Below are 26508 nucleotides of genomic sequence, written 5' to 3' on the forward strand. Positions count from 1 at the left end.
AAGATATATGCGAGCATGAATGTCACAGCAGAATGAAAGAATCCATCCCAGTGATTCTGTTTGTGCTTCATGGAGCAGCAGAAGTGTGTCGTCAGCCTAAAGTCAGCGTTTTCAGATTCTCTGTGTTTGTTTTTAACCACGTTGATGCTGAACGCATCAGTAACCATGGTTACTGCGGAGCAGTTTATGTTCAGAGTTTATGAAGAAATAACCTGTAAAAAGCCTAAAGTCTTTTCATTAATTCTGTTCCTGATGTTCTTCCAGGCAGAAAAATATGTTTTCATCATTTATTCTGTTGGTATCCTGAACTAAAAATCAGGTCTTTGGACCAGAACTCAAAGTTGGATTAAAGACGGAGGGAACCTGTTTCTGAGTTTCTGACTGCAGTTAAAGATGTTCATCCATCCATCCATCCATCCATCCATCCATCCATCCATCCATCCATCCATCCATCCATCCATTTATTTTGTGCTGATGAAGCATTAAATGGTGATTTAGAAACGTCTCCGTTTACGTGAGCGTGCTCGAACCACCGCCGAGGTGTTCGTTATCTGTGAGTGTTTGTGTTTTAGCTGAGCTGCGAACACAAAGAAAGTCATCTGATTTGTACTTCACTCTGAAAAGAGAGCTTGTTGTTTACCTGAAAAGCTGTCTGGTTGTTGTAGTTCTTGATGTCCTTATTGGCGCCTCTGAAGAGCAGAACTCTGGCACAGCTCTCCTACAGAAACCAGCAGAACCATCCCATTACCAACAGATAAACAGGTGCAAACGTAAAGTAGAGGCCAGATGATTTACCATATAATCTAAGCTATTGTGCTCGCCGTCTTGGTCATTTTTAGCGGCGTTTTGAGGCATGCATGAAGAAGTCTTAGAGGAAGTAAGCACACTCATGCTGCTACTTCCACTTTGGAGCTGCGCTGTTCTATCAGCTGTCCTCACACACTGAGCTGTTCTTATAGGGCTGCACGATAATGGCCAAAATGATTATCACGATTATTTGTTGATTTTAACCAAAACTAATTTATTGTCACATAAGCTTATTATAACTTCTTTCACATCCATATTGTGCTACATTCCTGGTAATGTACAAATATGTGCAACAAAATAAAATAGGTCCTCTTATTCACCTAAATTCAGTGAATCTCCTTAAAGAATAAATAAAAATAAATAAATGCGCTAAAGAGGCTCGCTTCGATGGATGCCTGAGTTGATGTTGTGGGATGATTAGTCTTTGCAACGCATTTCTTGGTCCTCATACATTCATCGTATTGAACTTTATGGTGTGTTTTCAAGTGGCTAAAGAGGTTCGTTGTGTTGCTTTGTGGCGCCAACACAACCGTACGGCACTCTTTGCATATCACCTTTTCTTATGTTGTGTCACTCGCCTTGAACCCAAAATGCTTCCACACAATGGATGACGATCTGGTTCTCGGGATAAGCTCCTCGGCCTCGCCCTCTGCCACGTTAGGAATTTTTTGTTTTCTCTGTTAAGATTGTTTATAGCTTATAACAGGGGTCCCCAACCACCGGGCCGCGGACCGAGACATTCCAAACCGGGCCGTGAGATTGGGGGGGGGGGGGGGGGGGAGACATGGAAATCGGGAATTCTTTCATTTCACTCGCTAGATTCTATACTTGGAAACTGCATAGATTGCATTATAGGAGGCCGATTGTGCACGTTTATTTTTTTCAATGATGACTGTCTGTCTGTCATCATATCCTAATTTGTAAAAGCATCTGCTAAATGTAATGTCTGTTGAACGTAAAGTACAAAAAAAAAAAAAAAAAAAAGTATCTATTAAAATTCGATATATTGTGCAGCCCTATGTTCTTAGTAACGATACCGGAGAAAACTGGGATTTGACTTCATGACAGTAGATGCTGACAGTGCTCATTAGATATTACATGAGGACCTGCTGAACATCTGCTGAACATCTGCTGAACATCTGGGCCACAGAGAAAAGCTGACGGGACTGAGGAGTGCGCCTGAGTTACCTGGTTGTACAGAGCACAGAGGTGCAGTGCAGTGTTTCCTGAGGCATTCTGGGAACTCATGTCGGCGCCGTAGAACAGCAAGTGCTCCAAGTGCTGCACGTTACCATAGCGACATGCCTGAACTCACACACACACACACACAATCAGAATTGTTCAGAGCTTGAAGTTGTCATCAGTGCGAGTAGTTGAACTGATTCTGTGCGTGCGTGCATGCGTGCGTCCGTGTGTGTGTGTGTGTGTCACCTGGTGGATTTCCTGCCACCCGTTCTCGTCTGTGATCCCTGTAACCGTGGCATAAACAGCATAAACACATAAATAAAAAGCTTAATGGTGTTTAAAATGCCTTCAGGCGACCCGTGCGGGCTCCGTACCGATGCTGGCGTGGTCCTGCAGCAGCAGCTCGCAGCAGTACGGGGCGCCGCCCACCATGGACGAGTGGTAGAGCGGCGTGAGACCTCGGCTGTCCTTGTAGTCCGGAGACGCTCCGAGGTCCAGCAGAGTCTGAGGACGGGGACAGAGTTCAGAGCGTGCTCTGTGCTGATAATGAGGTGAAATGTGAGCTGCGCTGGGACTCACTGCGAGGGCGGCGCTGTTCCTGCACAGGACGGCCCGGTGCAGAGCCGTGATGCCGTCTCTGGTCCTGAAGTCCAGGTGAGCTCCTCCACTGCGAAGGACTTTGATCAGCTCACAGCTTTCCTCCAGCTGCACCGCCAGAGTCAGAGGACACTCTGACAGAGAGCAACGTTTGGAGATTTAATCAAGGTAGAGTTTCCTCAACAACATTCCACATTTCTTTAAGAATCTACAATAATACTGAGGTACTTAGGACTTTTCTGATACACAATCATTATCTTTCTTTGGGTGACACATTAAGATACAAAACCTGCAAGATATCATCATTTAAAGGGGATAGAGAATCAAAATCGTCTTTTTCCCGTTTTTGGTGTTAGTTCTGAGTCTCCCCGCTGTGGGGAGTACACACGAAGTGCCAGCAAGTGTCAGAACCTCTGTTTCAAGTACTCCCCTTTTTAGAATAGCCCCCAGAATATCCCCCAATCTGTTTTTGTGAAAAAGTGACGTCACTTTTTCAGCAATCGCCCCCCCCGCACCCAAGTCCACAGCCACCCCGTTTCAGACACGCCCCTTCGGCGAGAAACAGGAACAGGTGAGCCTTCCAAGGCTGTGAAAGCGGACTACGGTCGTTACATATTCTTCCCCCGGAAAGCAATGTTCGCGATCAATGGCTTTTATTTATTTTTAACAGCATCCCGAACCACGACTTTTCCTTTGCTCTGCGCATTTCACGGAGTACAGTTTCACAAAGCTTGCACCATTCCGAGCAGCTCATGGTCAGTTCCGACAGGGACAGACACAGACTGCAGCGAGCTGTGGCTCCGCTGAGAAGGTGCTCGGCTGCACGTCTCCAGGACTATGGGGCGAGCAGGTCGGATCACAGCTGACCCTTCTCTATTTGCACCACTCCCCTCGGGCAGGAGGCTTCGGTCCCTTCGGACCAGAACCTCCCGTCCCAAAAACAGTTTTTTCCCCCTTGCAGTTGGACTTATGAACACTTCATAATCACCTCATAACCTGCCCAGTCACTTTACCATCATTAAAATTGCACTAATGAAGCTGCACTGTTGTTGCTCTGTATATTGGATACTGTGTATTGTTGTACACACCTTGTACATTTTATATTCATATATTTTTATTCTTTATTTTTTATTATTATATCCTATGTTACATGTTTGCACCTTACGCCGCAGCAAATTCCTAATTAGTGAACACTGTTCACTAACAATGGCAATAAAATAAAATTCTGATTCTGATGAGCTTTCTTTCCAGTCAGTGTATTACTCTATAGCTCTGTTTTCAGTGAGAGCAAGGGCAGCCAATCAAGCATCGGCAACCGAATAGCGCCAACACCTACCTGCATTTCATAATGAGGTTGCCAGATAAGCTCTGAAACGACAGAGGGAAAAAGACGCATTCTAAACCCAGCATAGTAACAGCTGTTTCAGAGAGCCTTTTAGGGAGGTTCTGAGCCATTACAGACCCAACCAATTTTTTTGGGGCTACATATCACATCACAGAACAAGGATTAATGCCCCATTCAACCATTCTCTATCACCTTTAAGGAGGAGCCAGGGGCCAAAATCATGAAGCTGGAAGAGAGTCTGCAGCATCATAAAGATGCAGAACTGGTGGCGCAGCCTGAAATCATTTATAGGGGTTGAACAGTAACTGATGTCTCGTCATTGTTTTTCCTGAGGCAGCACACAGCTGAAGTGCACAGTTCATTTTTGGTCACATATGTAGGAGTACACTGTTTTATAACCGTTGATTCATCAAGTGACATCAGGAGTTTCTGAACTGATAAAAGTTGAAAGATAACTACATTATAATTAACTGCTAAAGGAGAAAATACATCAATAAATAAACCATGAGGAATTATTTCTCAGATGCTTCCATTTCCTTGCTCTGAAGTTCAGGCTCTGAGAGTTGGAACTGATGCCTCTTTTTGGCTCAGCTTCTTCAGTCCAGCGTTGAACTGGACCAAGTTGTTCAAACAGTGGGATGAAAAGTGGCTGCTGCACATCCACAGTCTTTAGCTAACTCTGCTGGAACATTAGCCTCAGATAGAGTTCATCTACTGGGCTCTGATATCCTCTGAGGCTGCTGCTGGATGGAAGATGCATGCTCCTCAGTGCAGCTGACAGCAGAACATTTCCACCAGAAGCTGGCTTCATCCGTCCAGCAGGGTGGATGGGAGTGGGCGGGGCTTAGCAGAGGAGGCGGGGTCAACTTAAGGAGTGACATACTTTAGAAATGAAAATCAGAACGGCTTGTTAAATGAAGAACTTTCAAACAAAGGGGAACTAAATAAATACCAGTGTTGTGTTTTTGGGGAGTTTTACACCTGATATATGCTCCCAGGAACAGGAAGAAGGAGTTTTACACCTGCTGGTGACTTCAGACGCCCTGATATATGCTCCCAGGAACAGGAAGAAGGAGTTTTACACCTGCTGGTGACCTCAGATGCCCTGATATATGCTCCCAGGAACAGGAAGAAGGAGTTTTACACCTGCTGGTGACTTCAGACGCCCTGATATATGCTCCCAGGAACAGGAAGAAGGAGTTTTACACCTGCTGGTGACTTCAGACGCCCTGATATATGCTCCCAGGAACAGGAAGAAGGAGTTTTACACCTGCTGGTCACTTCAGACGCCCTGATATATGCTCCCAGGAACAGGCCGAAGGAGTTTTACACCTGCTGGTGACTTTAGACACCCTGATATATGCTCCCAGGAACAGGAAGAAGGAGCTTTACACCTGCTGGTGACTTTAGACACCCTGATATATGCTCCCAGGAACAGGAAGAAGGAGCTTTACACCTGCTGGTGACTTTAGACACCCTGATATATGCTCCCAGGAACAGGAAGAAGGAGTTTTACACCTGCTGGTGACTTTAGACACCCTGATATATGCTCCCAGGAACAGGAAGAAGGGAGTTTTACACCTGCTGGTGACTTCAGACGCCCTGATATATGCTCCCAGGAACAGGAAGAAGGAGTTTTACACCTGCTGGTGACCTCAGACGCCCTGATATATGCTCCCAGGAACAGGAAGAAGGAGCTTTACACCTGCTGGTGACCTCAGACGCCCTGATATATGCTCCCAGGAACAGGAACACCTGCTGGTGACTTTAGACACCCTGATATATGCTCCCAGGAACAGGAAGAAGGGAGTTTTACACCTGCTGGTGACTTTAAGACACCCTGATATATGCTCCTAGGAACAGGAAGAAGGAGTTTTACACCTGCTGGTGACCTCAGACACCCTGATATATGCTCCTAGGAACAGGAAGAAGGAGTTTTACACCTGCTGGTGACTTCAGACGCCCTGATATATGCTCCCAGGAACAGGAAGAAGGGAGTTTTACACAATATGTCACCTTTGAAACCATTAGTTCTCTGGTCGGGCCATTTTATTGTTGATATTGTGCAGTCTGAGCCCAACATGATGTTTCAGTTTGTAATATTTCAAACATTGTGGTTTTTGTCTTGACTAATTGGCTCTTACATTCACTTTCTAAACTCAAACTCAACGATCATTAAGGTGAGCGGACACATTTGTAAATGACAGATTTCCCTAACTCAGAAGTTTTAATTAAATGTAAACTGATGGGGAAGTTGTGTCTGTTTAAAATGAAAGTGAAGCACTACTTTTCCATGCACAGGATGTGAGGGGCTCTGACTACTTCCTGAATGCTTCCATCGAGCTGCTCACCTCCGCTGTCCGAGTCGTGGAAGTTGGGGTCCAGACCCTTTTCCAGCCATTTGGAAACCTTCTCCACGTTCTTCTGATGAACATGTTCCATAAAGCGCTTCAGATTGGCCTTAAAAACAAAAACATTTTATCTGAAGAAGCAGCACAGTGTAGACGTGTAATAAATGTTTCTGCACCATCATTTTCTTTTAAAAATCTGATGACCAGAGAAGACATCACACCCTCACAAGCAGCTGAACTGCCCTGCAGATTTCAATGTTGTGTCCTTAAGACACACACAGGGAATGTTTACCTGATTATCACTGTGCATCATTAAACTGGAGTTGGCGACAGGTGAAGCGTGTTACCTTTGTGTGCAGCTTCGCCAGCTGCTTGTCGTCCACGTAGCTCTGGGTGTAAACTCGCCTCTTATAACGGAACTGCACGGACAGAGACGGAAAGAGCTGGTTTACAACAAACGGAAGCTGCGTGATGCTCAGACTGAGATTCAATCACAGATGACGTCCTGTTAGAGGTTAAACAGATCCCAACCAGTTTTTAAAACTGATCCCCCCAATGCAAACATACAAAGATGAATAAATAAAATGACATTTCATGTTAACATCTTTCTGAATGCCCCCTGCTGGATTCTTACTTTCAACATGACCTGATTGTCTGATTATACTTTATTTAATTTCACATCTTTGAGGCCAGTTTTTCCATGGGATTTTTTTCAGTGACTTGTTGGTCCCTTGGTTCAAAGCTTCCAGTCAGCTGACACAAGGAGGTGGAAACTGAGCAGACTTACTGATGCAGTCTGCAAAGACGAGCTGTAATCTATCTCTGAGAAAATGGTATATTAATACTTAATGATATAGTTCTGTGCTTAAGTCCTGATCCAGCCCTCATTCCTTCATATTTTCCTTCCAAACAGCCAGACTGTCTTTAATCTTTTAAAGTGTCCTGATCAACAGTTCTCCAGCTTCCTGAAGCTCTTTCAGAGTTTCTCTTTGGACATTTTCTGTTTTTTCCCTCATCTTCAGCCCAGTCCTTGTAACTGAGCATCTTCAGAGGAATGTGTTTTTTCTTTGTTAAGCCACTTAACTCTGACCTATGAACCATTCAGGCAGGAAAAAGGCTCCTAACTCAAGGGATGAACCAGAGTTGTGTCCACACAGAACAGACAACTTAGCAAAGAAGCCATTTTAAACTGGATCTTTAGGCACTTTGTTCCCAGCAGCCTGTCACAGAGACACATCATTTGTTCCCATTTCTTTAGCTGCATCTGTGAAAAACAGCAAAGATAACACAGTCTGACAGACAGAAAACAGGATTTCTGCAGCAACAAGGTGATTCCCAAAGAGCTGTTAGCTGAAAACTTGGCATATCTCAGCATGGTGTGCAGTGTGTCCTTAAAACATTTGAGGACAAGTGGAGGACAAAAGAAGAAGTGTCAGGCCTAAAGAACTATCTCCAGCAGATGAACAGGATCTGAAAGTGATGTCCTTAAGAAAGAGGAAAAAATCCAGCAAAGCCCTGACACAGGAGCTGAGAGATGCTGGGAAAAATAAGTTGCAAAATCAGTTGCTTTCAGGAGCTAGTGGAGTTCGTCTCCTCTGGGCCTCCGTAGTAGAACAATCTGCCGCATCTTTGCTCTCATTCACAGTGATGAATGTCGTGCTGCCTTCGTACCAACGGATCACTGTAAAACTTAAAGACTGGAACTTTTAAGTGGTCTGATTTCGGGCTTATTCTTGGTGCTCATACAACGCTCACACTTCATGTAGAGAGAAGGATTCTGGGTATTCAGTCAACGCAGACGGGCTTGTGTGCAGTCTTCATAACAGTTTCTAAACTTTGGAGACTAATGCTATGTGTAGGTCCAAGGCTGATTGGTGGAATGTGAGCTTCAGTTAGATAGAGGACACCAAGGTAATAAAAAGAATTAAACACCCAAAACAATAAAGAAGAAGTACAGGTGAATGTATCAGGACAAAATGTAAAACCACCTGTTCCTCAGCAGGTCCTAAAATCAGGTAAAAACAGCCTCAGATGAACAACAACACATAACATATTCCACTGTGTCATTATTTGTTGAACAAAAACTGAAACAAGCATTTACCTCATCGGAGCTTTTCACATGACTGTGTGAGGAACCACGTTGTGGGAAACAGTTCAGTAACATTTCACAGAAATCTAATGACCTGAAATCAGCTTAAGAGAGTCGGGACGCTGTGCAAAATGTAAATAAAAACCCAATGGAATTAGTTATAAATCTCATAAAAAAAATATTAGAAAACAAAAAAAATATTAGAAAACAAAAAAAACATAGAAAACAAATGTTGAAAGTGAGACATTTTAAATAAAAAATATTAGTTAATCTTAAATCTGATGGCAGCAACACATGTCATAAAAGTTGGGACGGGTCCATGTTTCCCACTGTGGGGCATCCCCTCTTGTTTTAACAACATCTGTAAACATCTGGAACTGAGGAGCCCAGCTGCTGGGCCTTTGGGAGAGGAATGTTGTCCCATTCCTGTCTGATGGCGGATTCCTGGCTCTTCTGTGTTGAGATTGAAATGCTTTCAGGTGGTGAAACATCTGGACTGCAGCATGTCAGTCCAGATGATGATGATGATGATGGAATATTTAACGTCTTCACAGTTTTACATTGAGGAACATTATTCTGAGACAGTTTTTTGGAGAACTTCTGCCCATCTTTACTTCTGAGAGACTCTGCCTCTCTAAGGTGCTCTTTTTATACCCACTCATGTGTCTGACCTGTTGCCAGTGAACCTGGTTCGTTTCAGCATGTTCCTCCAGCTGTTTTGTTTTTAGTACCACTTACTTCTCCAGCCGACATGGCGCTGCCGTCAAACTCAAGATGAGCTGATATTTTTCATAAAATAATAAAATGTCTCATCTTCAATATTTGATGTTTTCTAAGTTCTGTTGTGAATAAAATATTGGTTTATCTATTTTGTATCATTGTATGCAGGGTGGTATGATAATATATTTTAAAGAACTAAATCTGCACTATGGCTCAAAAGTTTGGGATCACTTCTTTACGGACTCAAAATGGCCAAACAGAAAGACAGTTCTTTGGAGACCCGTCAGTCTGTTGTTGTGCTTAGAAAGGACGACTATTCAATGCCAGAAACTGAGGAAATCTCTTACTCTCTTCAGAGCAGCACAGACTGGCTCTAACAAGGACAGCCAGTGGGAGTGGGAGGCCCCGAACTGTGCAAGAAGACAAATATCTGAGAGTGTGAGGTCGAAGGTCCACAGCTGCACGAAATGCCAGCCGTCTGCAGAGAGAAGCCTTCAGGATGCTGGGCAACACAAAGCCATTTCTCAGACTGGCCAATAAAAAGAAAAGACTGAGATGCAAAAGAGCGCGAACCCTGGAAGACCGGAGAAATGTTTGAGGTCTTCGGATCAAAGAGACGCAGAACAGATGAAAAAATCCAGGAACAGTGCTTAATACCACCAGTCAAGCATGGTGGAGGCAGAGTGATGGCAGGGGGGATTTGTACAGAGTGGAAGATTCCCAAGATTTCACAGCGCCATGACGCACCCTCAGTTTCATTAGCCATTATAGAATAAGCCAGCATTCGGGGTCTGAACCCTCGAGTTGTTGTCGGTGAGGTACGGAGGAAGACTCCATGTTGTGGGAGATGCTCAGGAAGCCTCCAGAAAGCCTGGGGGGAAATCTCATCAGATTACCTTGAAGAATTGACAGCTGGAATACTTAAGGTCTGCCAGGCTGTAAATTATGAAAAAATGCTTTTGTTTTTTTAAATGAAAGCAAAGTTTGAAGAACACAATCATCATTTCCATAAAAATCATTATTTCTAACTCTGACAATGTCTGCAGGTCCGGTTCATTTGATATATTTCCAATTCAGGCTAATTTCACGTGCGTTTCCATGGAAAACGAGAACATTTCCAAGTGATCCCAAACTTTTGAGAAGTGGTGCAGATTTATCAGCCACTAAAATAAAAGCTTCTTCCTCCTGTTATTAAACCTTCCCTGAAAACTTCCGATCCCCTGAAGACTTAGAGCTGCGATGCGCTTCACTTTGTCAGCAAAGACGCCAGATTTGTCCTTTAAATGTTTCTGTCTCGTGATTGGACGTTTACCTCCAGGTATGGGATGGGTGTGATGGGGGGGAGCGGATACTCGTTCAGCAGTCGCTCCTCGTCCAGAAACTTTCCGGCTCGGCCGTTGAACGCCGGCTGGAAGAGACCATAGTTCAAAACATCCGACAGAGACTGAGTCAACGTCACCAGAACCTTCTGCTTACTGGTCCAAACTGGTAACTCTGGGTCCAACCGCAAACACTTCTGAGAGAGCCGGAGCCAGAGAAGCAGACAGACGGACAGACAGAGAAAGAGACGGACACAGACAGACAGACAGGTTTGTGCTGTGCCTTAGATTCATGTTCATGTCCACGCTGCGTGTCCGTGTGTGTGTGTTACCGTCTGCTGCAGGTCTGGGATGCCGATGCGGACCACGATGCTGTTTCCAGGGGGCGTGTCTTCTGCGTCGTCGTCCCGGGCGACAGCAGAGCCTGTGGGGTTGCCGTTAGTAACCGCCTGTTGGCGTGGGCGATCATGTTTGGTGTCAGCAGCCGGACTCAGAGGCATGTGGCTGGAACACACAGAACTGCGATTACAGCCTGAACCAAGGTGACGGATCACAGCGCGGAAAACCACGACACCTCGCCACACGCCGACTGTCACATCCAGCTGGTGGCTGAAGATGTTTTAATTAAAGCTAAGGATGTGTCCCACTCACTGACTGACTCATGTCTCCTCACATACTCAAGCAGAGCTCGCTGGACCGCACAGAAAAAAAACAAAGAAGAGTTCGGAGCCGCTGGCTTTTTAAGTTGAGACTTGATGAAAATCAGCTCATAATATAACTTTGTCATCCAACTGGCTCACTTCTCTTCATTATCTGCTTCATTAATAAAGATAAACGACAGAGGAACATGTTCTGCCATTTCTTTACTTGATAAATCCATTAGCATGTCATAAAAATAGTTTTCTACATTCAGGCGTCTGTGGGGACAGAGATGTGAGCATGACTCTAACAGCCTCCCACAGACATTTCTCACAGCAGAAATTTTGCATTTTCAGACACAGATTTGCAGTAAAACTGTCTGATTCATTCCACACTCATATTCAGGTGTCTGATTGTGGGAACACATCTTTCTCAGATCATCTGCTCTGATCTCCAGCTTCTCCAACTCTGGTAATGTTCTTGGGATGTTACATCACATCCTGTTTTCCCCTCAGCTGAAAGAGAAGCATCCGATTGTTCTGCTCAAACAGTTTCACTCAAGTTCAGGGACTGTAAATGTTTTATGTTGTTGGAGAACAAAGAAAGGTTCCATTTGCTGTATGTATTACGCTGGATGAGATGAGTAGTAAGTTTCTATTTTAAAAAAATCTTTTTGGATCGAACTATCCCCAAAAGGATACTAAAATGACTCCAAAAAGACTCAAAATAAGTTCAGGATCCTCTCAAGTCAGCCACAAAGTGACCTAAAACAACCACCACAGGCTTAAACCGACCAATTAAATCTAAAAGAGAATCAAAACCAACCCAGCAGACCCCACAGGACCACAGTGATGTACAAATCTTACCCGACCAAACAAACCAAACTACATTCAACTTTTTCTACATTCTGTTCACTAACCCTGCAGAGTGGATTTGAACTACTTCGGGCAGAGTTCAGTTGAACGCATCTTTAGTTTTTTGGTTTTCCAGCAGCTGCAGACGCTCTGACAACATAGAAGTTTCTGTTCAGTCCCTGCTGACTGACGCCACCTCCGCTGCTGCTACAACAAGATATTAATACATCTTTAATTATCATTTGTATTAATCTTCACTGGGGCTAATTAGTAGTTGATTAGCATTGATGCTAATTAAGTCAGACAGAGCAAAAAGTCAGAACTTGATGGCTGCTTCCATCACAGCTGAGGATGAAAGCGAGGCAGACGGAGAGGAGAGCTCGAGTTGTGAGTTGTCATAGAAACTGGAATAGCAGGGAATCCTGTGCTAACCTCACTCTGTGTGTGTGTTAAAAAAAGCCTCCTGATCTACATGCCCACTGTTGCCATGGCAACACTGTTGAACATCTTTTTTGCGGTACCTGCTGTCTCTCTCTTGTCAACCTCACTTGTAGCATTTGTCTGCCTTCAGCATTAAAAATCTAAAAAATGCAACAAAAACACAATCAGCAGGTACTGAGTTCCAATATGAGATCAATATAAGGACAGGCAGGAATGAGTTGAGCCAGCAGAGATGGGGGCTGCTCTTAGTTATTTGAATTTAAGCACTCAGAGGGACCCACTCATGGTTAAATCACTGTAAAACAGACCCTGTGAGGCACTTCAACCTTAGTTCTGTTCAACAAAGTACTTTATAAAAGCAAAGATGCTTTAAAAAATACTCTTAAAGTGCAGAATATGTATGTTTTCCAGTTTTCAAGGTAACTAATGGTGTTTTTTATGATTCACAGTTTTAAAAAGTTTAGATTTTTGTCCCTGACAATACAACATAATCTATTGATTGTTAATTAGAATATGTAAGAATATCAACAGAAAAAGAGAAGAGAACAGAAACATGAAGGTATTAGTTAAAACATGGAAATGCAGACGTGAGAGAACCAATACTCTGATCAAATGGATGTAAAAATGTACTGTGGGCTGTAAATGTACAACATGTGTTATGAAAGCAACAGCTGCAGGAGCAGGTGCACTGAAACACCAAGAGTTGTGTGTGGAGAATTTTTGTGTTTAAGCTAAATATGACAAATATTCAGAGCATCACAAAAGCATCAGACTGATCTGAGCAGCTCAAAGATGGACATCTTCACAGCTGTGCACTGCTGAGAGTTTCACGTGCCTTTTTAAATTAAGCATAGCATCAAATCGTGAATCTTCACATTCTTGAATTTTCTTTTTGTAGAGCTGTGTTAGCTGCATGTGCTGTGACAGTGCTCTACATTTCAATCAGCTGAAGAATTTCAAGGATTAAAGGACTAATGTGTCAAGGCCATTTAGAAAAGCTGATCTGTGCAGGGTCATCAGGAACAGGCCCAACTCCTGCTTCTTGTAAAACAAACATCAAGATTTTCCTGTTCACTACTGCACTTAATAAACCGATTTTAATCAAACTGAACAACTGCACTGTACCTCTCACTTTTTTTTAAAACAGTAAATTTTGTTTTGATTTGACTTATGTTGAAGCTAAAACTATTGTATTCAGGCTACCATAGACGCTAATGGTATCTTTTTTAGCTTAACTTTAGGTTGTTTATGCTAATGTAGCAGCTAATATTAGTTTGTTCAGGTTAACATACCTAACTTCAGTTTATGCAACAGTTAATGCAGCTAATGTTGTTAATTATACTAATGTAGAGGCTAATGGTACTTTATTTAGGCTAATGTTGCAGCTAATAATATCTTTAATGCGGCTTAAAATGTCATTATTTTGTTTATATCAGTATTGAAGCTAAAATTCTCATGTTCAAGCTAACATAGAGGTTAATGGTATTTTCTTTAGCTTAACATTGGGTCACTAATGCTATTGTGGCAGCTAATCTTAATTTTTTCATCTTAAAGCAGGTATCTTTATCTTACTTCAGATAACATAGCTGTTAATAGTATGTTATTTAGGCAAACACAGAGGGTAATGGTCTGTTGTTAAGGCTAATGTTGTGATCTCACAAACATCAATATCAACAACAATCAACATTAAAATCTGGCTTGACGCTGAAGTGAGGAAACGGTATCTTGGGGATCTGTCCACACCGGGAGCCAGCCCACCAATGACCACAGAGGCCACCACCACGTGGAACCGCCCAGATCAGGGCAGGCCGGCATCCACACCACAGCCAGGGCTGCAGTGCAGGATCCCCCAGCCACCCCGAACCAGGGCGATCCCCACAGTAATGACCGGGCATAGTCCGCGGTGTGGAAGATCTCCATGAGGAAAAACACTGGATAAATAAGTGTATAATAAAATAATAAAAAAAAATAATAAAAAAAAAACATCAATTATATAATTATATATAAAATAATAATACATAAATAAATAAATGAAATAAAATTCAGCTGTAAGCTAAACTAAAAAGGTAGGTCTTGAGCCTCTTTTTAAAAACATCAACATTCTCTGCAGCCCTGAGGTTCTCTGGCAGGCTGTTCCACAGATGAGGTCCATAATAGTGGAACGACGTCTCACCATAAGTTTTTGTTCGAACTTTAGGAACAACTAAAAGGCCGGTACCAGAGGACCTCAGGGTCCGCGAGGGCTCATAATTTAAAAGCAAATCAGATCGATAAGAAGGCCCAAGACCATTAAGACATTTATAAACAACTAAAAGAACCTTAAAATCAGTCCTGAAATGCACGGGGAGCCAATGCAGCGATTTTAAAACTGGTGTAATGTGTTCCCGCCCTCTGGTCTTGGTCAGCACACGTGCAGCTGAATTCTGTATTAATTGTAGGTAATGAAAACTTTTTTGGGGAAGACCAGAAAGCAGGGCATTACAATAATCTATTCTACTAGAAATAAAAGCATGCATCAGCACCTCCGTGCTGGCAAGAGAGAGAAATGGGCGGACTATGGCAATATTTTTAAGATGATAAAATCCTGTCTTTGTTACATTTCTAATATGTTGGATACAATCCAGCTCAGAGTCAAAAAGAACACCCAGATTTTTTACATGTTGAGAAGATTTAAAATTTTGTAGTTTGGGTAAAATGATCTCTCTCTTGTCTTCAGGACCAATAATTAAAACATAGGTGGTATTGTTATTTCACTTCGGCTAACATAGCAGCTAATGCTATGCCAATCGTACCTTGTTAGATTTTTCAGTGTTCACTAACTGAATCAATCAAGCCACAATAGCTAACACTGAGTTGGATCCTGCCTTTGTTAGCAGTGACCTTGTTTTTTTTTTTGAGGAACAATGCACATTACACCACTGTGAACATGCTTCACAGTGGCTTTCATGTTAAATGTCTTCTTAACCCATTCAAAGGCTTTGGGTCTGGAAATATGTGTGAATCTGGTTTTAAAAGTTAAAACTGCAGCAGTTTGTTTATTTTAATAGAGGTGTTTATGTTAGATGATCTATTACAACTAATGGTGGAATTTCTTGTTTGATGTCTCTAATCCGAAACATAAAAAGGAAATTCACATGTAAAGCACTAGATTAATCTTGTGTCTAAAATTGTGTTGTGTTGGCAAAAGCTGCGATTACTGCGAAATGTAGATTACTTCATGTTGGCAGTGGGTTATCTTCACTTTTGTCATGATTAGTCTTTAAACTTCTACTGATCTTACGTCATAGTAAGAAAGATGGTAAATTAAGCTTCTTGTCAGGATATTGTGAGGATTCTAAGACTGACTTTGTCCACCATTAAAGGGCTGTTTCTTATGGGAACTCAACATTAAATATTCAACGTTTAAAAAAAAGTTAAATGACATTATTTAACATTATCTAAATAATTTCTTTTAGATTTTCATTTTTTTACTGAAAGTGTTCAAAGAGATGCTAAATTAGAGACTGCAATGAGTTTAATCAGGTAAAACAGGCTAGCCGGGGAAAAGCACTCCTCAAAACCTGGATGCTTTCATGTGAAAAATCAACGGAGTTGTCCTGTGAATGAAACAACCCCGTACACTGATTTGTAAATGTCTGCCTCTATGATCCAAAGTGAGATTTGAGCTATGCTCTTTAGAAATCCATTTGCAGAATTCATATTTTCCTTCAACAAAATATTTCCTCTAGCTGCCAGCTTTGAAATCTTAGTGAGTCCTTGTAGGCACCAGTAGCGAGTCTTCAAAGCAGCGCATCGCTCTCACAAAGATAATTTAACTTTCCAATAAAAGCCAGTTCCCCAAATACATTTCAAGCTGATTTTCATAGCAGGCTGAAATGAACTGGGGGTAATCAAGCAGCACTAACAGGACACAGTGAAATGAACAACTTCCTTTAATTTACTACAGTAAAAGCCACGTAATTGCGGTGATATTTAACCCTACAATCTGAACTTGTGGAGGAATTCTCTGGATGAAGCTTCTGAAATGTCACAGTATCAGATTAAAAAGAGTCACCAGTGGAAGTAGAGGTCATGGACAGATCAACCATAAACACATTCATGTTAACATATGGGAGATGTTTTAGATGTTTTTCCATCGGGGATTATTTGAAGCTGAGTGATGCCAGTTCAAATGAAATGTTAACCTAACAACGTCACTGTACTGGTGCATCCCAATCACTTCTAACAAATGTTAAACTCCTTTAGAACTCAGATTCTCCTTCATACAAAAGTATTTTGCTGTTAAATTCTGCATTCACACCCACTGATTGAATCAAACAGTTTCAGTCAGGATTCAAAGCACATCAGAGCACAAAAACATCACCAGTGAAGGTCACCAACCAACTCCTCATGGCCTCAGATAATTTTTAAACTGGTTCTCTTAAATCTCCGTGCTGCATCTGATACTATTGAACACAACATTTAATTACGGAGACTTCAACATGTTATCAGGTTTAAAGGAACAGCATTATGCTGGTTTAACTCATATTCATCTGATATATTCCACTTTGTTCATGTAAATAATGAGACTTCCTCACTCACTAAAGTTAGTCATGGAGTTCCACAGGGTTTTGTACTTGGACCGAAACTTTTCACTTTAAATACACTTCCATTAGACAGTATCACATACATTTTCATTTCTATGCAGATGGCATTCAGCTAGGTCTTAAGACTATAATCATGTCCAAAAGACATAAAACCAAGGATGAATATAAATTTTATAAATCTGAATTCAAAAGTTAAATAATTGTCTTTTAACCTTACTCTATTAAGTTTAATCTATATTGCATCTATATAGCAACAATTCAAAAATAAAAATCATCACTTTTCAGTTCAGTTCCAGATAGTCCAATTCAATCCAGTTAAATAATAATTCATATCAGTCCTTCTCATTATAAGCCAAGTTAATCTAAAGACTCCTCAGAAACACACTATCCTGCTATGTAGTTCCTTTTGACCAGAAACCTTCCTTCAACTCAGTAGCTTTTGAGTCATGACCCGCTCTTACAGGTGCTCTTTGTTGAAAAGATGAGTGATCATAGTTTTTAGTTTCCCTGGAGCCAACAGGACAAGAACAGGAGAAAGCAAATTGATGGCCAACAGACCACAGAGATGAGTAATAGTGGTGAAAGGGAAAGTAATAACAAGAATGGCAATAACAAGCCAAAACAGGAGTAGGAATTTGTGTTGCTTTTGGGCCGTACAGGACTGAAATCTGACGCAGAGCTTCTAACTTTTCTTCTGGTTTGGGAAGTAAAAAGCTTGTATTGTTTAAGTTGTGAATGCAGCTGATGTTGAAACTTTTCTCAATCAATTCCACAATGTCGGCTCGCTGTATGTATTAAAGTGGTGTTGAGCTACCAAAGAGGTAACAAGGACAGGATTTCTGAGGATGTGCACAAAAGATGCTCCAAACAAACACAGGACATACGAGGAAGCTGTGATAAACACGCATATACATAATTAAAAGCAAGAGTATTCCTGGCATTAGTTGGCTGTTTTTTCATTATTACAGATGATTTCTTCAGTTAAAATGAAAGAAGATAGTAATGAATTAACCAATAAAGTTATATTTTCCCCTCTCGTTGTAATTAGGTACCCAGAATAAACAAATATCTCAATAAATGTATCCTGAATAGGACTGAAACAAACACCTTGTTTGGTAAAACTCTGCCCCCTGGTGGTGATATTTTTTTGAAGACCAAAGCTACAAAGTCCACCTTTAATGAACAACAGAGCACTTTGCTCTCAGGCTCTGTTTACATTAATTCATTTCACCATTTCTTCGTGTCGGCGTCTTGCAAACTATTTACATTTACACACAAACGGGGATCGGCTGATTCGCTAGTCACATGACTAATCAGCCATCACATCACATGATCGCCCTTGCATCTGGAGCATGAGCAACTGCTTTATATTAACAGATTTATCAGGGCTGCTCTGGACATTCGAAAGTTCTCGCGCCATTCTTCGGCGACAACAACTTGGTCCACGAAATTGTCCCACCATGCGCTGCTTCTTCCCGGTCTAACCCAAAAGCGGCGCTCCATGTACGGCTTGCGTTGCTGCTGTGACTGGGTTCTCATTATAAAAGCCGAGTAGAGCTCAGCACTGCGTATCCCCGTTTCTCCCCGTTTACAACTGCTAAAATCAGCATCGTATGCGAATGCTTACGTGGGCTCCGGCGTATTTGAATCCTTCCACCTATGAAGTCGTATTCCAGTATTTTAATGTAAATGGACAGTGCATCCGCGATAGAAACGATATAGAAACAGATTAGTATAAACGGACCCTAAGACTGCAGGTTTACTTGTGGTTCCTAGTTTTCAAAGCATGTTTGTAGCCAGGAAGCAGGAAGGACTGGACAGAGCTGTTTGTTCAGCTGAACCATTTTTAGGGATGCTGCTGTTGGAAGCTGAATTTGGTTCTGCGGGAGGTTTTTTCTCCATACTGTCATCAAATGCTGCTAAAACACTCAGTGGGTCTACATTCCATCACAGCGGTGAATGAATCGAATCATAGGCACAAAGCGTGTGTGATAGGTGGCGCTGTACCCATTCCAACTATTGCTAATAGAGCCACTTCCTGTTGACCTCTTCACAACCAACAACAAACTCAGGCATTCGAGAAAGATGGCGAACGAAGAGCAAGATGAAGCTACGTCCCTCTACATTTGGTCTGTGATGAGCTGCTTGTTGCACAAACTCGATGCCCAACGGAGCGTTCTCCATCGCGTTGTTTCTTTCTTTCTGACGGCGACAACAACAGGTATATCGTCTCCTTTGACTTCCGGGTCACGACCCCGGGAAAAAATCTTGAGCATGCGCAGAACGCAAAGTTTAATTCACCACGTGCCTCAGCGTCTACAAGCAGGTTTAGTGTGACTTTCAACCGAGTTATCCCGGGGTCTTAACCCGACTGCAAGTAACCCGATCCGGTCCAATTTCTTGTCAGATTAAGGTGTCTACATGAACTTAATAATCTTATTGTAATTTAGCCCTTAATCCGATTTTTTCAGTGCCATGTAACCCCACTGACTGCTGGGCTTCTCTTTAAGTAAGGCCCCCTGAGATGGCTTTTGGTTTTTAACCGGATTCAAACTGCAAAGAAATCAAAAGCTAAAATATGTGCACACAATTTTCTGGCCATCCATCTTGAATATACAGCTGCATTAACTGACAGTAACTATGTTTTTCAGTTCATTCAACTCATTCTGGCATTTTGTTTCAATAATTTAGCCCCCCTCCTTTGTTCTGTGAGTGTTTATGAACTCCCAGTTTTGGCAGATTCTTGCAGTAAACACTAAACCCAAACACCAGAAGAAGAGGTCATGGAATATGACTGTACTGAGTCTCTGCTTTCTGAAGTAACACTGCTGCAGTCAGGATTAATGTCCAGTCCTTTCCACCTCCAGCCTTTGACGATTCCGGTTGCAATCAGCTCGGAGGTGTTGGGTTTGATCTTCAGCCTCCATCTTCAGAAAACATTTCATATTCCCGATCAGAGGCTCTGAGTCACCTCCTGACATTTAGAAAATCTTTCCTCCTCTCAGAGGGAAGACTTTGGACTGGACTTGTGGTGGCATGCAGCCAAGAACTGGCTGATGATGATGTTTTATTTGGCCTTCATCAGCAAGTTGAGACCCAAGGAATGTTCCTGCTCATCCTTTGAATAAGCAGCCCAACAGCAGACAAGGTATCAGTGTTTTCTGTCAATCCTCACCCATTTCTGTGGTTCTACAGTAAGACACCGACTGCTCACAGAAAGGAGCGTGGGAAAAAGACCTGTTCACGCATCAGTGAAACAAAAGTTCACTCATTTGAGCTTATCCCTAACTTTCGACAGATTAACCTTGAAAATGAAGAAACTAACTCTGCGACAGCTGTTCAAACACACACCTGTTGGGAAACACACAGCAGTTTCTAAATCCACAAAACTCAAGAACAATCCCTTTACAAGTTCACACTATCCAGCAGCTGTATGAATGTAAAATGCTCAGACAGTAATCGGCAGCTTCTCTTCTTTCAGTGTTTCCAACACAATGACAATTAACACCTGCTCACGTCACCTATTCACATATTTATTTAGAATTTCTCAAAATCTTTCTCTTTATGTATCACTTCTTCCCCACTGTGGCAGTTAAAGAGCTTCCTGAAAAGTTTTTGACCTGAAAAAAAAGGACATCCTCCCACACTTTCTACCTTCTCCCTCTTTCACTGAACGGGTACTGATGAATATCCTCATCAGACTCCACCCGTATCTCCACCCTCCAGCAGGTAACGCTTCCTGCCCTTGCAGATTGAGAGCGATTCTCAAGATGATAAAGCTCAATTATATAAGATCAGAAAACTTTTAATTTTAATCCATCCTGATGAATGCATGTTCCACGTACAGCTGCAGCACAGCGACGGCCCTCTGATCAACAACCATCTCCTTATTTTCACCCACATTTAAGAGAAGTTTGACCTCACTTTTCTGTTTCAGAGAAGCAGGCTGATGGATTGCATCTTTGTGCAGTCGGCTGAAGACAGTGGAGTCATCAGAGAATTTAAAGTCCTGGGGAGACCATTTGTGCACTCGTTTGTGAAAAGTGTGAAAAGAACCGGAGATCTGACGCAATCCTGCGGCATGTCTGTGCTGAGAGATCCTGATTCTGACAGAGTCGACTCTGACGTACCGTTTTCAGTGCTGGAAAAAGAATACAACCACTTTTATAAAAGGGTTTGAAATCAGCAGATGAGAATGCAAAGCGTTAAAAGCCGAGCATAAATCAACGAATAAAATACGAGCACAAGGTTTTCCAAGTGTTTGACGATCAGGTGGATGATGGCGCCGTCTTCAGCACATACACCACGTCTTCTTTAAGACATTTAATAAAGCTGAAATCAGAATTACTGTCTTCTCATTTAATCTGGTCCTCACAACACATGCAAAAACCCCACATAACCCCAAATAAGAAGAAGTTGGAGCAATGTGGTCATTTTTGAAGAAGAAACAAGTAGTGATTACAGCATTTACTTTGTAGTTTGTGTCCTTACAGACAGAATGAATGTTTTATCTCCCTGAACTCTGTTTTATTAGATAATAAACATTCCTGTAATGTTTCCTTCTCCCAACACTTAGAAACGTTCTGACAGTGAGGACACCAAGTGATGAAGAGTTCCAGCTGCTTTTGGATAAAATTGTGATTGCAATCACCTTTGAAGTAGTATTAATTTAACCTCATTACAAGCCCTAAACACCCCCCCCCCGTCCCCGTCCCCGTCCCTACTTTTTTTTTTTGGAATGCATTGTATTAACAAATGAAATGAAGCTGATGAGACAAAACAGTTCATACTGTCTACAACAAAAATAAAATGTAAGAATTACCCTCTTTTTTTAATTCGACTTGTATTATATGTATTATACTGCCCCAACTTTTCTAAAAGAAAAGGTTGGAAAAAGCTAGAGACTCAGCTGACTAAAGTAAAGAAAAATCCCTGATATTAGTTGATCCTGTTGGGTGAGCTGCACACATCATCCTCATGGTTGAATCGTCTGTTACTCAAACAAATCTTTAGAAAAACAAGCCTGACACCATGACAAAATTCGCCTTCCAAAGGTTTCTGAAAACTATATTGGACGACTCAGCAATTCTGGATGAAACAAGCAGAGAGAGGAAGAAAACTGCTGGAAGTGAATCAGCAGGGGCAGAATTTAAGAGATAAATAAATGAATCTTCATGCAGCTTTTCTTCCTCTGTTTCTTGAGTCATCCTGTTCCTCCTCTCATTCTTCCCTCATTAGTACTTCTGTTAAAACGCTCCGTCTTCAGGCTGAAAATCAGACTTTTCACACCTCAGTAAGCTAAGTGTTTCAGCCAGTGTTGGCAATCACAGCATATTTTCCCAGTTTCTTTTATCTTTATGCTGGCTGTTGTGAATGTGAATGGGTGCTTCAGGTAATACTCGGTGGGAGCAGCTTTCATGTTGTGTCCCTGCTCTCTTCTCTGCAGAGTGCTCCGTTATATAAGTCCTTCCTCGGGTTTCCTTCAGCACCGATCCGATGCAGGATGTTCAAGCGCTGGAGATCATTGTCCGGGGAAAAAGGTGAAATTCCTGTTGGATTACAGCAGCGAGAGGCTCCGTCCTGAAATAGCTTGAGGTCACAGTTTTGATCATTTCCCGCTTTTGTCCTAAGCAGAACCTCTGTCCACCCACACAGCCTGAACAATACAGCAGCTACGCTCTTTATCTGGAAATAACAGTGAGCTCTTAGATGCTTTAAATCCAGGAGATGTTTGTTCACATATCTCTGCTGGCCTGAGAGGATGCTTTAACCGTCCATCATGTGTAGGGTCAAAAGATCAAAGATCCGATGCCCCCAGAAAATGTCTTTAAATGTAAAGATGCAAAGAGTTTCTGTTTTCTTCGACTAGTTCGATGTGTCCAGTTCTCATCTTCCATCCAGCCGCCAAAACCTGAGACTTTTCTGTTAAAACTGTACCAGTCAGTTTTAGCAGAAATAATTTAAAATAAAGTTTATTGAAAGTGGATATGATCATTTCTAGTCATTTCATTCTTAATGTTGGGCACCTCCAGATTAGCTCTCTCACACTTGATAACTCCAAATAGTTTGTAACTAGTTCAGAATGAGGGAGGACTTAAAGCCTCCAGGATCTTTCTCAGGTGTCTTCTGATTGGTCAGTTTCCTGGAGGAAGGGGAGGTCGATGACTAGTGAACGCGCACTACTGCAGTTTCCGGCTAAGAAGCTACAACAACACACCGTGTTTTCAGGTCTAACAACACCAGATCCAACCATCCGTGTTCGAGCCACTTTATGGGACCCGGAACCTCAAAGTAAGCATCACTGTCACCACAAAGATTCCAGCAGAGCATCTCTGTTTGGTAAATCTGCTCAGTTTATTTTATGTTGCCTTTTAGTTCCTCATCTGATTTATATTTTTCTGCTTTCTCAGTGTTAAAAAGTGCAGATGTGGGAAGTGTGATTAAAAAGCTGAATTTACCAACACAAAGTACCGTTAGCTCTCTTAGCCGCCTGTGCAACCATGTTTGTACTGAAATACGTTGACACGTCTAATGCCAACACAACACAGACATTAGAAGCAGTTTCAGGGTCAGACTCGTGTCCTTTTAGCCTCGACTTTCCTGCAAAGCCAGCGTCATTCTGGTTGTTGTCGTCTGTGAAGTGGAGCAAACAAATCCAAACCTTTTTCTGACTATATTGCTATTCAGGAAAAACGGATCGGAGCCACTGATCCAGGCATGTTGGGTCTTCTGGGACGTTGAATAACTTATCCTCACACCCAAAAACACATTTATTTGGTGACATCTCTGAAACAAAAACCATGTACCTGCTCTGAGAAGTACCAGCGGATCGCTCTTTCTTTGCAGCACCACAACTCCTACCCGGAGAGTTTGACCATAAAAGGAAATCCTGCCTTTGACTCAGAGACACGAGTGAAAAGACTGCTTCTGCATTCCTTCCCTTTCTTTTAAGCTTCGGGTGATGTTTAAGATAAGATGGAACTATGATCATAATGCAGTTTGCTTCATTATTTCTGAATTATTTATGAGTTGCTTGTTTTCTTTAACGGGATGCAGAGTTCAATGACCCTAAAGTTACAGTAAGAAATATGGCAACAAAGGTTTTTTACGCATTCTTTTGCCTTCTCTGCTGTTCACGACACAATGGAACTGCACTGATACACTTTAGAGGTTCGAAGATGCATCCCAATCTTCTTCATCGATGCAGAAATGGAATATAATCGAGAATTGAAGCATACATAGAATTATAGTAAACCTTTAAAAAATTGTATTCTGGATGATTGAAAAACATTTGAAATACAATATCAGAACTCACCGAGGATTTAAATAACTTATAAACACGATAAAACACACACAGTGCAGAAAAGACGCCTCTTGAAAATATATTATTGTGATAATACAACTCATATGAGGAACCAGGTTGGTTGTTTATGCCTTTACTTAACGTCTGCAACCTCAAAGAGGAACAAAGACAGCCTGATTAATCAAGAATCAACAAGGTGTTGTCAACTTTCTGCTCCAACTCTGAGGGAAGAGAAAGAAGTCATAATCAAAACTCGGGTTCTACCAGCTGCTGAAGGTGTGAAACAGCTCTACCTGCACCCTGCAGTCAAATTCAAGTCCCGCTAAAGGATTAAAAAAAAAAAAAGGGGATTTTTCCTAACAGTTCAACTTTAAAGCTAATGAGCCAGTATTGGCTATGTTTGCTGTCTTGTCACAGTAAAACATTCACTATGTCGGAAATGATTCATTATTAGGGACCGAGCAGTGAAACTGCAAGGACCCTATTGTATCTGTAAGGTTTATTTTTCTCTGTTATTATTCTTATTCTTTGCAAAAGGTGCTCGAAAACTCATGAAATTTTGCAAGCGCCACGTGCCAGTCGACGACATGAAAGAATCTAAACTTTATATTTTTGGGAGTCGCTCATTGACTCTGTAGCGCCCCCTACGATGCTTAAAAATGGTCCCCTTAATAGGATTAGTTTCACGTGGGACGATGAAATTCGGTACACTCATTCATCATGACCAGACGCACAAAAAAGTCTATGCCGCCATGGTCCCACGCCCACAGGAAGGCGGCCATTTTGGATGGAAAGTGCGTTTTGGTGCCATTTTTGACCGATTCCATGCCTTGCATATGCTCGAACTCCTCCTACAGATTTAATTGTTATTGTTTTTTTTAAATGGGGAAAAAAACCACCTCAAGCAGACTTAAAATCTTACAGTTTCCATCAACTTTGTAAAATAATGCATAACTTAAAAATGTGCATAAAAGCCCTGCTGGAGAGGCACTTGATGGTGTCCATTCACTATTCATCAGTCCAGTCCCTGTTTTGCATGTCACAAGTAAAACTCAAGTCTTTCCAACCAAGTCTCGAGTCAAGTCCCAAGTAAAGATGGGAAAGTCCAGAGTCAGGTCCAAGTCCTAAACTTTGAATTTTCGAGTCCTTATCAAGTCATCTGACCAAATATCTAATTCAAATGCAGAATAATAATAAAATATTTCCAGAAATATTAGCTGCTTATTAAATGGTGCATTTATTTGCCAAAGTAAGCCAAAGTGCAGCTGAACATGATCAAAAAAAAAAGTGCTGAGGTTGCATTTAACAGCAAATAATAACCCAGGACTACAATTTTTTTTAAAAAGCCTCCATTATTGGACTAGAAAGCTAGAATATGTAGCTATTAAGCTAAGGTTAACTACCCACTAATCGCAGTGACAGCCTTGACTTACCGTTCTTTATGGAGCTTCAACTGTTGAACGAAGCCTTAACAAGCCTCTGTAGTTCGCTTGTTCAAATCAAATCAAATCAAATTTATTTGTATAGCACATTTCATGTACAAACAGTTCAAAGTGCTTTACATAAAATAAAAGCATTGCAGCAGGGAGTGCAAGAAGCATTAAAAATACATAAAAGAATATAAAGAGAAACAAGTAAAATCATTTAAATTAATTTAAAATTAGGCAACAGTCTAGATAAGTTAAAAGATATTTCATGCATTGACACATGAGAAAAGAAATGTTTTTAACCTGGATTTAAAAATGTCTACATTTGGTGAAAGTTTAATCTCCACTGGCAGTTTGTTCCACTTATTTGCAGCATAACAGCTAAATGCTGCTTCTCCATGTTTAGTCTGGACTCTGGACTGGACCAGCTGACCTGAGTCCTTGGATCTAAGAGCTCTGCTGGGTTTATATTCTCTGAACATATCACAGATGTATTTTGGGCCTAAACCATTCTGGGATTTGTAAACCATCAGCAGGCTTTTAAAATCTATTCTGTGACTGACTGGAAGCCAGTGTAAAGATTTTAAAACTGCTGTGATGTGTTCAGATCTCTTAGTCCGGGTTAAAACTCTAGCAGCAGCGTTCTGGATGAGCTGCAGATGTTTAATGCTCTTTTTGGGAAGTCCAGTTAAAAGAGCATTACAGTAATCGAGTCTACTGGAGATGAATGCATGGATGAGTTTCTCCTGGTCTTTTTGGGAGAGGAAACCTTTAATTCTGTTGATGTTTCTGAGGTGGTAAAAAGCTGCCTTGGTGACAGCTTTGATGTGGCTGCTGAAAGTCAG

The 26508-nt window shown here is 41.7% G+C and overlaps 1 protein-coding gene across 9 annotated transcripts in view; it reads right to left on the reverse strand.

Annotated features, from left to right (window-relative positions):
* The window catches only part of shank3b (SH3 and multiple ankyrin repeat domains 3b), a 93797-nt gene that overhangs the window by 32477 nt on the left and 34812 nt on the right, over positions 1-26508 (reverse strand). For 8 of the 9 annotated variants that reach the window (XM_075472281.1, XM_075472282.1, XM_075472280.1 and 5 more), the window contains 9 exons: positions 10746-10917; positions 10407-10610; positions 6633-6704; positions 6286-6394; positions 2572-2723; positions 2367-2496; positions 2239-2276; positions 1996-2112; positions 641-718 (listed from right to left, as the gene is read on the reverse strand). In XM_075472281.1, the coding sequence (XP_075328396.1) occupies positions 641-718; positions 1996-2112; positions 2239-2276; positions 2367-2496; positions 2572-2723; positions 6286-6394; positions 6633-6704; positions 10407-10610; positions 10746-10913 (1068 nt within the window). In that variant the 5' untranslated portion in view covers positions 10914-10917. The remainder of the gene's footprint in view (positions 1-640; positions 719-1995; positions 2113-2238; positions 2277-2366; positions 2497-2571; positions 2724-6285; positions 6395-6632; positions 6705-10406; positions 10611-10745; positions 10918-26508) is intronic. The other variant, XM_075472284.1, reaches the window with a different exon arrangement.

Source organism: Odontesthes bonariensis, chromosome 8 (genome assembly GCF_027942865.1).
Source record: "Odontesthes bonariensis isolate fOdoBon6 chromosome 8, fOdoBon6.hap1, whole genome shotgun sequence".
Lineage (NCBI taxonomy): Eukaryota > Metazoa > Chordata > Actinopteri > Atheriniformes > Atherinopsidae > Odontesthes > Odontesthes bonariensis.